At 38.6% G+C, this 15,004-nt stretch overlaps 1 protein-coding gene across 1 annotated transcript in view; it reads right to left on the reverse strand.

Moving 5' to 3' along the window:
* nell2 (neural EGFL like 2) overlaps positions 1-15,004 on the reverse strand; it is a 108,988-nt gene that overhangs the window by 83,384 nt on the left and 10,600 nt on the right. Inside the window, exons 3-8 of the mRNA XM_023353341.1 lie at positions 11,968-12,118; positions 10,127-10,300; positions 8,533-8,629; positions 4,557-4,629; positions 3,944-4,026; positions 2,297-2,425 (exon numbers count right to left, since the gene is read on the reverse strand). Of these exons, the coding sequence (XP_023209109.1) occupies positions 2,297-2,425; positions 3,944-4,026; positions 4,557-4,629; positions 8,533-8,629; positions 10,127-10,300; positions 11,968-12,118 (707 nt within the window). The remainder of the gene's footprint in view (positions 1-2,296; positions 2,426-3,943; positions 4,027-4,556; positions 4,630-8,532; positions 8,630-10,126; positions 10,301-11,967; positions 12,119-15,004) is intronic.

Genomic DNA, 15,004 nt, shown 5'->3' on the forward strand with positions numbered 1-15,004 from the left:
CTACTTTGTGCTGACCTTTTCCACATAAGATCCCGATAAAACACAGTGAAGGTTTTGGTGAAATGTGGCAAAAAGTGACAAAATTATCAACTTAGAACCAACTCTGAAGTGAGGAAGGAACTGACGGCATCAAGGAGCCGGAGGAGGGTTCTAACCAATCAAGAAGTTGCTGCGCTTACAACAACTTTGCTCACTTTAATCGACCAGATTTGAGGTAAAACTGCTCAACTTTAACATTAGCAAAATATCAAATTTTGATAAATTTGATATCAAATTCTCTATATATACAGATGTCTTTAGTCGCATTTTAGTCTTGTAATTGCACTGGAATTACAAGAGCTCACAGCTTCCTATTTTCCATGAGGTATTTTGATACATGTGGGTTAATAGCTTGCAAACAGCTGCACAATGCTATTCCCAAACCCATTCATAAGAACAGCATGAGTAATTCAAAACAACCTGGTTGCTTTGATGAATCCCACACATCCTTAAACCAGGTCTGCAGTGGCGTTCACAAACGCCGCCTGCTGTTTTAACTAACCTAAATAAATTGGTATTTGAACATCTCTTAGCAGGAATACAGAGATAATGTGAAATGGGTTGTTAAACTGTTCCACTGCGATGGAGTCCTCCACATAAAGATCAGCATATAACAGAGAGAGGATCAAACATTTACCTGATGAGACATTTTAAGTGACGTAACGGTGGGTCTCCAAGCTGGTTCTCAAACCCAGTTATTGTACAGGACCAGTAAAGAACTGGCTCCTATTGTTGGATTATTTATTTATTTATTTATTTATTTCGAACAGACTTTAAAACAATCAAAAAGAAAACAAAATAAAATGGAATGAAACAAACTTAAGAAATAAAATATGAAACAAATTATTATGCCCATGTGACATGCAAAATTTTCTGTTCGAAAAGGAGCAGGTAGAAGATACATCTTATAATGTCCTGCCCCTTTCCTACTTGTCAATGTATTTTCAATGAACTGTCATAACATCAAAAAGAGAAATTTTTCCATTTTTTCATCATGTATAACTATACAAAATTATTTTAAGTACTAGCAACGGAATAAAGTAGGACAGCCATTTTAAAGTTTTACAACAAAGCCTGAACCCTTGATTCTTTTGAACATCAGAGTTCAGCACGATATGCACACTGTAGTTTAAAAAAATAAATAAATAAGTAACTGGTTTGTGAAAGCCATATTTTCTCAGCGCATGCAACACATTCCGGTGGCGTATACTTTCTGGCTGCTGTGCCTATACGGTAATTAACATCGTTTTCACGGCTGAGAGCTCTGTGACAGCAACATCTATGAACCTGATCCACATAATTGATAACATCTTAATGCCTCACCTTTGAATTTTAAAGGTCACATCTAATTGCTGCACATAAGGTAAGGAGCGCATCCCATCTAATTCCTTAATTGCAGCCGGGTAACGGCAAAAACAGCGTCCCTATAACGAATGTAGCTATTCCATTGGCTGAGTGGGTTGAACAAATCCCTGATGGTAATTATCATCTGTCAGGAGCAATTAGGTGCAGCACATTAAGAGATACGTGATTTCTTTCCTCTGGTTTCTTTTCTCTCTCATTGCATGTTGGCCAGCGGTGCGTGAAGGTATCTGATTGGCTGGATTGAGCAGTTCAGCAGCTCCTCGGTGAGAATCATGTTTCAAAACTGAGCGCGCTGACAAACGGTGAAATCTGCTCGCTGATGCGGAACCGGCCCAATATCTCCAGTCATTTATAATTCTTTACACTTTTTATATGGCAAAGTAAATGCCTGGGAGTATAATAATCCAAAGCGTAGTTGTTTGTGTTCAGCGTGGAGCACCATGGGAAGCCGATTCATTTCTCTGGGGTTAGAAAAATCTCATAATGTCCTAAAAAAAAAAAAAAAATGACAGCAATTTGCTGCAATTCAACACCCAATCGTCTATCCAGCTCGACCTTTGCGAACTCAATCAAACATAAACGTAAAAAGCTAACTCGTACAATTATAGCAGTGAACATGTGTGCGTCACATATGGATAACTGAGCCGTGTGCTCAGACACCAGCAATACAGACATGATTAAAAATGCATGTTCCCACACACACAAGCCTCATGCTCTCGCACATAATTACAGTGCTTATTTGATTACTCACTCAGACATTCGTAAACATAAGAAGCGGCCGTAATAAGCAAATAATTTTTGATTATATTCATTCTTTTACACACGGGGAGATGAAATTGTAGCCTTTCTCTCTCTCCCTCACGCGCACACACGTCAAAGTGTGAAGGCCCACCGTGCACGTGCAGTTCCTGCAGCCATCTGTCCAGCCCTCGTCCTCCCTGTAGACGACCCCCTTGACGCTGCAGGTTCTCTCACAATAGCAGCCGTCCAGCCCGTTCATCTTCTCCTCGGCCCTGGACAGCTGCTCGTCCCGCCCGGAAAACAGGGGGAAAAAACACAAAACGTTACGAGCCAAGAAAGGAGGATTCCAGTCAGATTCAGCCTGTTTCTATGTATATCCGCACGGAGAAATTGGCGCTTCTGACACCTTTCGTGCACGGAGGGAAGATGGGAGGCGGCGCAATCTCCTTGTTTTGTTTTGTTTTTTTTGGCAACAGCTTTGCACCGGACATTTATTTTATTTCTGAGCAGGATTTACTAAGCAGATTGAACTGTATGAATATAGCTATGTGAAAGCAACTTGCTGCTTGTTTTTCTTTTTTTTTTTTTTTTTGGCAATTCTTCTTAAGGCCGCAAATACATCAGGTGCAGTGAAGTGATCATTGATAGTTTTCTTAACTTTTTTTTTTTTTTTTGCATTTTTAATTAACAGAGAGATCCAGCTCCTCGGAACTTTAAAAAGACTTGTCTGACTAAAGACGTCAGAATGGTATCTTTACATCAGAAAGTGAAACCGCAGATTGTTAAAGGCTTTCCAGTGATGTGCTCATCTGGAAATAACAATAAATTATTTAACTTTTTTTTTTTAAAAGAGTCAAAAATGTGACAAATAAACACATTTAGTGATGTAGACTATACAAATATGCCATAAAAATTGTATATAATTATTTTCAGTTGATTTCATGTAAGTGAAGGTTCTTTGGTTTTTATTACAGCGGTTTGTCTGCTCACCTCCCTCTCACCAGAGTCCCTTGTCTCATTATCAGGGTTGTGTAAGTCTGATGGATCGTCTCTATCCTTAATTTATTTAACATCTGTTTATCGACCGTTGCTGTTGAAGCATCTGCTGCACAATAATAACAGTTGTATTCTCTCTCTTTCAAAAAGCGATCACAATTTTAAAGACCACTTAAAGAGAAAATATTTTAATAGAAATATCAAGTTATTTTTCACCGTACAACCAGAAGAATTCTACATTTTCTGACATGTTTTTGATTCTTTTGGGAGAGGCAAAACAACTTCAGGCAGGTTTGGTTTTTTTCTTTCGTTTTTGTTTCCCTGCCCCATAATTATCAACCGGCTTTAGACAGATGGTATTTGTTTGTGCAATTGGCATGATTCAAAAAGCTCTGGTTTTTGAGAATGCATAGCTTTTAGCTGTGGCTATAATATACCGAGATATACACAACTGTGAGCAGCAGGCCAGTTAAATGTGGACATCGCCGTCAGAGCTGATGTTTTTGCAACTAAATTGAGAATTAAAAATATGTGAAAGCTTAGGTTGCAATTACCTTCATAAATCTGCTCATCAGTATTTGCATCAGAAATCAAACTACTTCAATAAGAAGCTCTGGAAAAGACTGTTATATCTCTAACAGTCTTTTCCAGTGATAGAAGAACATTCACAAGTTGATATTTTCTTTTTTTTTGCAGTTGCAACACTTTAATTCACACCTTTTAATATACTTGTTTTGTTAAAAGACTATATGCTCATCTTTTCCAGCAGGATTAAATGTCAAGCAGAAACGCGTCACATTACCTTGCTTGATGTTTTCGCCAGGATGTCCTGCAGCTCCATGATTTTCTGCACAAGTCCATGGAAGTCGTTGCAGGTTGGACATGCTGGGTCACAAAATACAACGCAGAACAGTTTTAGACCATGTATTCAAATACATTAACTGTACTTTCTTTCACTAAATAATCACAAAGCAGGAATAAAGAACTTTCTTCTATTTCTATCTGAAAGCTTCTTAATATGGAAAAGAAGTTTATTTGAAAAAAACACCTGAACCGTGTAAAAACTTTTAAAAGAACAAGCAACACAGATCCACCGTGAAAAGCAATTTCAACGTGATATGTAAATTATACGTATGTGGATATTAGTGCAGAATGAGAATACCCTAAATGTATTATCTTCTGGTGCATTTTGTAGTTTCACAGAGCGTAAACAAGCTGAAGAGACAAGTTTCTCTTTGTCTCTTGATAGCAGTTGGAACCATTGAAGAGACAAAAAACATTAGTAAAGTTTTATACAACAGGTACCAAGGTTTAAACCAGAAAATAATAGAACAATCAAGTCTCACTAAGTGTAAATTAAATTAGTTGTTCTCCTAATAAAATACATTTTCTAAAACAAGTTGAGAAAGACTTACTTCTGTTCAGATCTGGACACTGTGAGATGTATCCCTGCGGCATCACCAGGATCTCTACATCCTGCATCACTCCCTGCATACAGACATATAAGCAGTGTCTTCATTAGCGAAGCTTTCGGTGAACAGAGAGACTATAAAAATGGGATAACATAGGTTAATGCTAAGAACCTGACAGAGTTTTCTAAGCAGGCATGGGCCAGTTTATGGTTTCATGATATTATCACCGTCAAAAGCTTTCGTCACTGATGTTCGTGGAGTTTAAATCCCCTTTACTGACCTACCAGAAAGTTTTTTCTGGGTTTATAGAGTAGCCTTACTATCACCCCTTTTCTTTGCGCTGTTAGCTAGCTGCGTTTGATGGCTACCTTGGATTTATTATAAATGAGGTTGACTTAGCTGTTTAAAACTTCCAAAAAATTCTAGTTATTACTCTTTTTAAGGTAACACTGTTTAAAAACAAGTATTTGTGAAAGTTAGCATCTGTTTTAGCAAAACAAATAACTGCAGGCTGGCTAGCAGGGCGTACAGCTGAGTAGCTAACCTCAGTGCATAATTCAGTGCAATTCTGGAACAAAGCCTGTTAAGTTAAGAGGCCACAGAAGATTTGTAGCCTGGAAGGAAAATATCCAGACACTATTCATCCAGTCTGACTAAGCTTGGGTTATTTTGAAGAGGAAAGGGCAAAAACTTCAGACTCTGAGTGTGCCAAGCTGAAAGAGGCATAACCTAAAAGACTTGCAGATGTAATTGCTTCGGGAGACGGTTCTCGAAAGCCTTGAGGCAGCAGAGCTGATGTCAAATGCATACCGTACATTTCATAGATGGAATTATTTTTTTGTTTTTAAATCTGTTCACCCCCCACTTCACATTTATGCATCTTTTGTAGGTCTTTCACATAAAATCCAAGCATTAACCTTGCAAAAACGATTGCTAGACTGTTGAAATCTTAAATAGGTGCATGAAAATAAAATCACTTAACTTCAGCTAAAGAAACAAGGTGCAAAAGAAGAGAAAAAAAAAACAAACATTAAGTCAGCCATGACTCAATAAAAACCTGCTTACTGAACAGATCTCTGGAATTAAACAAGCTAAAAGAGGGAAAAGGCAGTGAATCTGAGAGTGAGCAAAAACATATTTATTAGTCTGAGCCTTACCAAGGCTGTTGAGTCATCTCATATATGGAGACCAGGAGGAAGATAGGTTAAAAAAAACATCATGGGGAAATTAGTGTGTGTGTGAAATCGATCGTTTTGTATGGTGTTTTCTCACAAGCATGAACATTGCGTTCAGACTCGGCGTGATGCACAAGACCCAAACTGATAGCCTTTTGTTCTCTGTCCAAACACCAGCCACCCCTTAAACGTACACATCTAAACGCAGATACTCAGTTGCCATGGCAACCTGGCCCAGTACACTCCTCGAGAGCGTTTATTACCCTTACAGACGTGGAGCAGCACAACTTAGGAGAAATTGTTTTTTAAATTGTCTTGCCACTTCAGTTTGCCGTAAATTTAAAATCCAGCCGAAACGACGCGGCACTTTTTCACAAGCGAGTGCTAAAAATGAAAAAAAATATAAATAAATAAATAAATAAAACCAGAAGGAGATAGGGGATCAAAATTGCCATGAAACCACGAAAAAAGTGCATTTGTTGTGGCCACGGTGCAAATTTCATAACCTCCAGCCGCTGTGGTGAATTCTTCCTCGGACGACAAATATGCAGTAGAGTCACAGTGAAGCGTTTAACCAACTAATGTGACAAATTTGTGAGTGAGGTTTAGTAACCGGGTGGATTTATATGAAATCTGTCACATTTTATTGGATCATTTTGGGAGAGCTGGCGCATTGCAGAAAGGAAAAGAGCTGTCAGGTGTCTAATAAATGAACAGACGTATAAAAAAAATCAACCGCCTGGGATATTCCACTGAGCACTAACAGTAAATGAAAACTTACGTTAAGCATACGGAGAGGGAATGAGGAATATTTAACTGTTTTAGCTATTTAAAGTGTAAAAGAACAATTAACCTAAAAAGAAAATCCCCAGCCCCCTGAGTATTACGATTGCTATAATTGTAATTCTTCGTAACTGTTCATCTGCTCGTTTAACTTGGACACTTGTTTAAGACAATGAGGAGCAACGTGGGGATGCAATCAACCACTTTCTAAACTTATGTAAAAAGACGCCATCTGTGGGGAGATATACTGATCTCAAGGGCTCTCACAAGGCGTGATAAAACTTTGATTTTTAATAACAAAAAAATTAGACCATGAAATTCTGCACTATTGAAATGAAATGAAAATGAAATTGACAACTTATTCAGTCTTGCCTTCTATTCTAAATATTAGTCAGCTTGTCCTATCTGTGATAATTAATCTCTGAAGGGAAGGGTTCAAACTGAGCAAACGTCATATCCAGACTTCAGTACAACTGGGTGAATGTAGCGCTCGTCTTAAAGCACCTTGTGTGGTCTGAATGACATAGAAACACTGCAAAAGTTCTGTCTTCTTTCTATTACTTCTTATTTCAACTTCAAATTCACAAATACTTTATTGATCCCGAAGGGAAATTAAATGTTGCCAGTTCAGATCCTTCAAAGTGTTATTATTTATGCGATGAGAAAGGATAATGTCTTAATGTTGATTAAAATAATAGAGCGTTGTACTGTTTTAAAACAAGTTCAAAAATTATTAAGGAGATAACATTTTTAAGCTGTTTTTAGCATCTCAAATTAGCAGTTAGCACAGCTGGCAACAATAAAGCAACAGCTTCAATATGTATTCCACAGTCAATGACTACCTTAATACTTAGAAAGCCTTTCCAAATCCAGCATCATGACAGAAACAGGATGTAAGGTTATGAGGATGAAACAGAAACTTTGCTGCGCTCCGTTCTGCCTTCCTGTTATTTGCTGAAAGTCTTGTTCTCACTCTGTCCCACAAAAGACAAATCTCAACATATCATGAAAAAAAGGTTTCCTTTTAATTACCTGATTTTATTCTGAAAAAAAACAAAAAACAATCAGTACGAAAAATATAAAATCTTGAGACTCTTATTGACAACATCTACATCACAGCTCTACGCTGTTATCACAATCTGGCAGGACAAGAGTACGATGCATTCACTGATAAAAAAAAATGTTTATAAATTCATTGTCACCGCATTCTAGTCAGCTCTCACATTCTTGGTGCCTCACTTGTTATTTTCTCATCACATCACATGCCGTGTGTTCTTAAACGAGGAGAGCCGTCTTGCTAGCAACTAATCAAGATACACAAAATCAAAGAGGGACGCTGCTGGATGAGATTTGTGGTCAACAACTGGGGTGTCTTTGTTTAACCCATTAATACAGTGGAAACAAACAGCCAGAACGCAGTGGGTGAAGTGCTGACAAGTACGTACAGGCAGAAGACCGCCACACACAGAGCTAGTCAAAAGCACACTGACTGTAATAGTAACACCTGGAGGTAGAGTGATATTTCTGCACTGAAGTGTCTCCCCAGGTGAGACATTCTGAAGCACATCGCTGGATGTAAGTGATGATATACTGTTTGTCTCCGACTGGAAGACAGAACTGTAGATTCTGGGCTCAATGAGCTCAGTCCACAGGCTATTTAATGATCTCTCCCAAATCAGCATCGTGGGAGTTGCTGAGATAATTGTGCTGGGCTTTGCTGCAGACCAAGGAAAAAAGAACAAAAAATGATGAAAATAATAATAACAACAACAAAAAAAATCTCCATTCTAATAGAGTGAGCCGAACAACCCTTCAAATTAAAATGGCAAGCCTTGCGAAATGCTTGCAATTAAATCCCAGAGCCATAATAAATAACCCCAAATGAGACAAATGCAGAATGAGAAGACAAACCGAAATTGGGTTTGGGGAGGAAAGGAAGCGTCCGAAGCATTAGCTGCCAGCTAATATGACAGATCAAGACAAGCATCAGCATTAATATATTCTGGGGGAGAAGTGCTGACCTTGAAGAAGCCGTGAGCAGAGTTTCTCTGTCCGAGCCAGAAGGAAGTATCCTCAGGAATGTCCATAAATGGCGCATCCACCACTCGTTCATAGATCCTAAAAAACAAAAGCACAACAACTTTTGGACTTAAAGTTGACATTCTTAAACACACAATTGGTGGCCTTTACTCTTTTCATCGCATCAGTTTCTCTCTATGTTGTAGGACCTGCTCTTTAAAATCCTCCTGTAAACTTTGTCCCCGAAGGACAGCACAAACGGTCACGGGCTCTCAGCAGCGCACATGGTGACGCCGTCTGCTTCCTTTTGCTGTGCCAAGGTAAGCATCGTCATACGCGAGCAGTAACACGCCAATAACATTCATACAACAGGTGCAAATGTAAAAGTGGGAGAATTCAAGGTCTCTGTAACATGTAGAAAGTGAGGTGAGCTTAATTGAAACCTTGGCGACTCCCAATTTGCGTGAAACAATTTTGTGGAAATCAGAAGAGGGTTTTTTTTCATTCTGTTTGACTCATTACGACGAGTCAGCAATGCAGGTTCTGTTATTTTGGATGAGCAATAAAATATAAGGTTGCAATCCCTCGAAAGCGTCTCACCTAAATGTAATGAAAGTTGTGTTTAAATAGGGCAAAACCACTGCAGACGCAAACTGGGCCAAAATCCCGGATGCTTTTTTGTTGCCAGCCGTTGTGATAATAAAATGTATACAGTTTTCTTATCGTCTCGGCTTCTATGTCTGTGTATTATGGAGTTTTAGGGCTACGAATAAAAATGTAATAAAATTATGAGAATGGGCACAGCGTTACAAGAATGAAGTCATATGAGACTAAAGTCAAAATAATACAAGCATAACGTCATAATATGTAATGTGTCCTGCTTCTGATAATAATCTGATGCAAATGTGTCAACAGATTAAGTATTTCCTTATTTGTAAAACCAATACCAAGGTATTACTTTGTAATACTTACTTACTTTTACTTATTTACTTTGTATTCCCTACAATCCTCATTTCACCGCAGCTGTTTAATTGTGTCTTAGTTCTCATAATGTTCCGATTTTATTCTTGTAATATTATGGTTTTATTCTCACAATACCACGACTTTGTTGTGATAATATTCCGACTTTATTCTCAAATTTTTATGCCGTTATTCTCGTACAAGTTTAGCTTTGCAATATCATCACTTTATTCTTGTAATATTTTAACTTTATTCTTGTAATTTTATGGCTTTATTCTCGTAATTGTATCTGCATTTATTTTCTTACTCCTACCCTAATACTCTGCCACATTTGTAGCGTTAATTTCAATGCGTTCGTTTATTCAAAAGGGATTGCTCTTTCAACTATTTTAGCACAAAAGTGAGTTGTTTCTGTCCGATGCAAAATGGTTTCTCCAATGATTTATTGTGTGAACATTTCAAACATAGAAACCACAGCTAAGGTTGAAAAATCACGTATCATTTATTTCACAATTTCCAGTTTTTCATGTTACTTTTACGTCAAGAAAGTTTGTGGCTGCAAGCAAGACAAGGAGTGAAATAGTTCAAGGACGAATATTTCTGTAAGACCCGGTTGACGAATCCCAAAACTCTTACCTGTTGCAGTCGACGTGTAAAATGACGTGGGAGGCGCTGACGGCCACAGAGACTTTGTGCCACTGGTTGTCGGCCAGGCTATAGGGGAACACCTCAGTGTGGTCCAGGTGGCTTTTGGTGCGGTAATGAAGACGCACCTCACTGCGCTGGCCACTGCTCTCAAGCTCCAGAAACCTAAAAGATTAAAGTAGCATCAGTCACCCATCAGGATAAAAAAAACACACAAAAAAAACAACATCCAGATAAGTAATGCCTTTATCAGTTAAACGCCTTGATCGTTTGAAAATGTGTACTCAAATTGCTCAGATCAGCAACAATATTTTAAATGTAATCCCACCAACAGCCATACGGCTGGTAGATGCAACATCAGCAGCGGCCAACAATGGAGAGCATCTACTTGTTCGACTGTTTACATTGGAGTATCAGTATTCGAGGAGAATCCTCTTCTCCCCAGCACTGAGATTTACCAACCACGAGACATTAATGAAAAGAGCTGCCAGTACACACACACACACACACATCATCTCTGCTTTTAAAGGCAGGCTTAGTTGAAGAAAAGTTGCTTCCTGGAAACATCATTCAAAGTAAAAAAAAAAAAAGAAAGACGCTCATGAAAGAGTAGCAATAGAACTGATTTATCTGCAAACCACATCTAATAGATTTACTCTCCCCTAGCCATGCATGCACATTAATCCTGGCTCTGGAAGTGCACTCGCTTACACTTCTGATGCTGAATTAGTCCTTGTCACATTTCCAAATGAAACCACGCAGCGCTGCTTTGTAGAATCTGAGCGGCTGGGAAAGCTAATCAGCGGTGGGGGAAAGTCATTAACATCCCTGGGAGCTCTTTGCTCAGGACTGACTTTAATGTACAAACTGTTCAATCAGTGCATTATGTGAAAGTCAGATTGCTGTTCTGATCGTCCAACGGCTCAGCTAGCACAAACTAATAGAAGCATTAGCATACCGGGTGCAGACAGGGTCTGCGGCTCACAATTACAAACTCCGCGCTTACAGCACCTGTGGACGATGACGAACACATCAGCATTTAAATGGAACTGCTGCGTTTGTTTAGCCGGTGTGTAAAACACGTAGATGCTAACTGATTGCAGACATTCAGTCTGTTGATATGACTAAATGAGATGTTTTAAATTTTGAATGCAACTGCAATTATGGTCAATTAGTTGAATTTATCACAAGTTGGCTTTATAGTATGTCACATTTTGGCTACTGTTCAATCATCAACCTCACCAAACTCTTTTTGATCACATGTAATACATATTTGCTTAAGTGCACCAGTCTCTCCTGAAGCAAGTCACCGACACAGCATGATGCTACCACCCAAGTTAGGAGTGTGTTCTCAGTCCTGCCAGCTTTTTTCCTCCACATGTAACAGTGGTCATTCTGACCACAGGACGCGTTTTATAAAACAATAAGGTTGAAAAATTGTGGATGGACTTTTAATGTTGTTTGTTTTGGAGAAATGGCTTCTTCCTCTCCAAGCGACCTTTCATTTCTGCATTTTTCTTTACCGTTTAAACCTCAAATTTTTAGTTCGGTGTGCTCCTGACCGTGGAAGCGAACTTATGATTCTGGTAAAGGATTTAAAGAAATCAGACACTGTACGGTTACAAGTGACTATTAAATGTCTTTTTAACATCCATGTGCATATCTGCTTTCAACTAGAATTGTAAAACCCTACTTTACAGCTCCAAATACACATGATAAATTAACGCTCACACACATCTGACAAAATTGACAGGATTATGTATTCTTTAATTACTAAAGAGACATTGGAATCGAACAAAAACTGTGAGAAACAAAAAGCTCATTGGTTTTACCTGTGCTCAGAATGATGGATGGAGAGAATGACTCCTGAGTTGAGATGATCCTGCTTGAGGGTCGCCAGCACAGTAAACTCATTCTTGCCTTTAAGCTTCTGGACCATCCGTTTAGAAATGGTAGCAGGAGCTTTTACTTCCCTTGAGGTCCCTGGAGTGAGCACAGAAAGATAAAAAACAGTGACAAATTTAAAGAAATAAATCTTTAATGAGTACTGGCTCATTTCTCTTCAAAATGGCGAAGACTAGAAAATATGGCAACCAAGTACGGCAAGTGTCTGTTGACCTTTTTAAATCAGGAAGTTGCTGAATTAAACTAGCAGCTTCTCAATGTACTCAGAAACGAGGCATGCTCTGTGTTTTGATAAGACTAAGCAGCACAGCTCTTCCCATGAGCTGTTCAGATTGGCAGATTTTTTTTTTTAGCAACACATTTTTAGAAAAGATAAAAATTATAATAGTAAATAGCAGCTTTAATTCTTTTGTTGCTAACTTTTGGGCTTCAGGTTTACCAAACTTTCTCCAATCTACTTCAAACATCTTGTAGAACTGTTAACGCTGATCCTTTCGCACACTGGACTTCATTAATCAAAACATTGTTTTTAGATAGGAAAACAAATGATTGCCCCACATATGATCCATGAAACAGCGCGTTTACTGCTGGTAAAAATTAGGACTTAAACTCCACAGCCCGGTTAGCTTGGTTTTTCTGATCCAGCTGATCCGAAGACGATAAAAAAACAAAATTCCTTTTCAGGAAGTGACCGTATCACAACAGAAGATTCTTGATAAAAAAAAAACACCCTAAAAAGCCTGAAACACAAACATAGTCTCTGCAAATTTTGTGTTAATTTGATATTTTAAGAGTTTGCCTCAAAGAAAAGTCACAGATTTATAACTGCTGGATAAAGCCCGTCTGACAGCCTTCAAACCCATATCAGTTCATTACACTGCAAAGCATCAAATTAGACACTACTGCACAGCAGAGTATTGAGCAGAGACATATACTTTATAAAAATTTTAATTTCTTTAGCAAAATGGAACATGCTGTTCAAGGTTTTAGTATTACTTTTTTAATGATTCAGAGCTAAAATATTCCCTATTTCAGAAAATATATCCTATTATGTAAATGTCTAAACCTTTTTACTGTATTTAAGGGAGTCAGACAAGTTGCAATATATTCTCCTGGACTTTTCATCTTGTATGTCTCAGTCAAGCTAAATTATTGTAAGCGCTAAGTGATTGCTAGTTACACAAAGTGTGACAATTGGCTTAACCCTAAAAAAAAGTGTTGTTGTTCCTTAGTGTTGCTACAACTAAGGAAGATCAGAAGCTACATTTCCCATCTTTTTATTTAGCAGGCTAATTATTGGATGTGGTGAGCAAAGTGACATTTCTTAGGTCGTGTATCCAGAAGTGATCTTTGTGAAGATGATGATGTGAAGAGACAGTGCCGCAAGATGAACGAGCAAGCTTTTTAAATTTTACATGTGCACAGATGATTTTAAAGTTGAATAAATCAAGAAATTCGATACCAAGAACCAGGACTGCTACAACAGATGACAGAAGGTATATCTTAAACTTCTATAAACATTGGAATATATTTTGCTAGCTCATATAATTCTCTTTGATTATACAAGTCTCCTAGAGAACTCTGCATAGCTTGTGGCACATTTGTGCAATCAGCCTCTGTAATATCCAAGGTGAACTGATAGAAGGAGAAATACAAGAAATATAACCCACTGGAAAAAGATCAGCTGAAACGTTGCGCTGCTATCCATCATTTAGCACCAGAATGGGCTTGTAATTCACCCAACAAAGCTTCATTTTCTTTGCTCCGCAGGTCCGCAATAACATAAACTTGCAGACAATTTAAGAGCCGCTTCAGGATCTGAGTGTGTCCCACACTTACACCAAATAGATGCATCCGAAAATGAGAGTAAAAATGTCCACACACCCATTTTTCTGCTGTATTCACCTGTGATAAACGAGAGCCTTAGTGAGAAATGCACTCACTATTCCTGGACTGCAATTGTTTTTGCAAGCTTTGCCATTTTAGAGATGCTCTGACACATCAACGGCCACAATCCAGTTGACCTTGGTTTGAGTTGCTCAGGCCTTTTTATACACACCAGTTTCTCTTACAACCAGTATGCTGATGGTCTGTCAGAATATTCTCTCAAATAGTGCAAGTCGTTCTTCCCAGCTATCGACTCCCTCCTTGGTTATTTGTAAGACCTGACACATGAAGCCAGGTGACTTTAGGAGAACAAGCGAAATGCTAATAACCCTGCAGGAGAGAACTTTTTGCCAGTTGTGTGTCACTCATTCGTACGCCCTTCTCCCATGCTTTGTGCCCTCTTTTCTCCTTTCCAACAAAACTTTGTGCAACTTTAATGGAGGCATCCATAAATGATGACGTTTCTCAGAAGTAATCACATCAAAGGGCTCACTTCCAGCTATGGGAAGTGAGCGAGCTAACCCTGGCACACTCAAGCACTCCAGGACGCTGTGGCAGCTTTTCTTCAGAGTATTTAGATTACTTCCAGCTGGTGGGAGTAGCCAATTTACCCAACGCAATGCAAGGCTGGTAGCTGGGCCAGCTATGGAGTCTAAATACAGAGAATAATGAACACGTATATCGGAAAGAATAAAGTATGACTTGGATTTTAAGATTCTGCTGGCATACTTCGGCATTTTCCCCTTTTGTATGCTTAATTACTATTCTGTCCAATTTTCTCTACATTTGTGCTTCGCCAAAGGCTCTCGACAGGAAATGTTTCATGCATTTTACATCAACAGACACGATCTCTGCCATTGGCTGACGTGGGACAGATGGACCAATGACAGCAAAAAGAGTTCTGCCTAGCGCTAATCTGCCGCAATCTGTAGATCCTGCTTAGCAACCAAATCCAAATGGTACTGTTGGAAATAATCTGAGATTAATGGACATTATTTTATCCGAAGCTATAAATAGGTTTCCTTATTTATTTATTTTTTTTTAGCCAGGCCGCAGACTGAACAGGGAGTACCATGT

Source organism: Xiphophorus maculatus, chromosome 2 (genome assembly GCF_002775205.1).
Source record: "Xiphophorus maculatus strain JP 163 A chromosome 2, X_maculatus-5.0-male, whole genome shotgun sequence".
Lineage (NCBI taxonomy): Eukaryota > Metazoa > Chordata > Actinopteri > Cyprinodontiformes > Poeciliidae > Xiphophorus > Xiphophorus maculatus.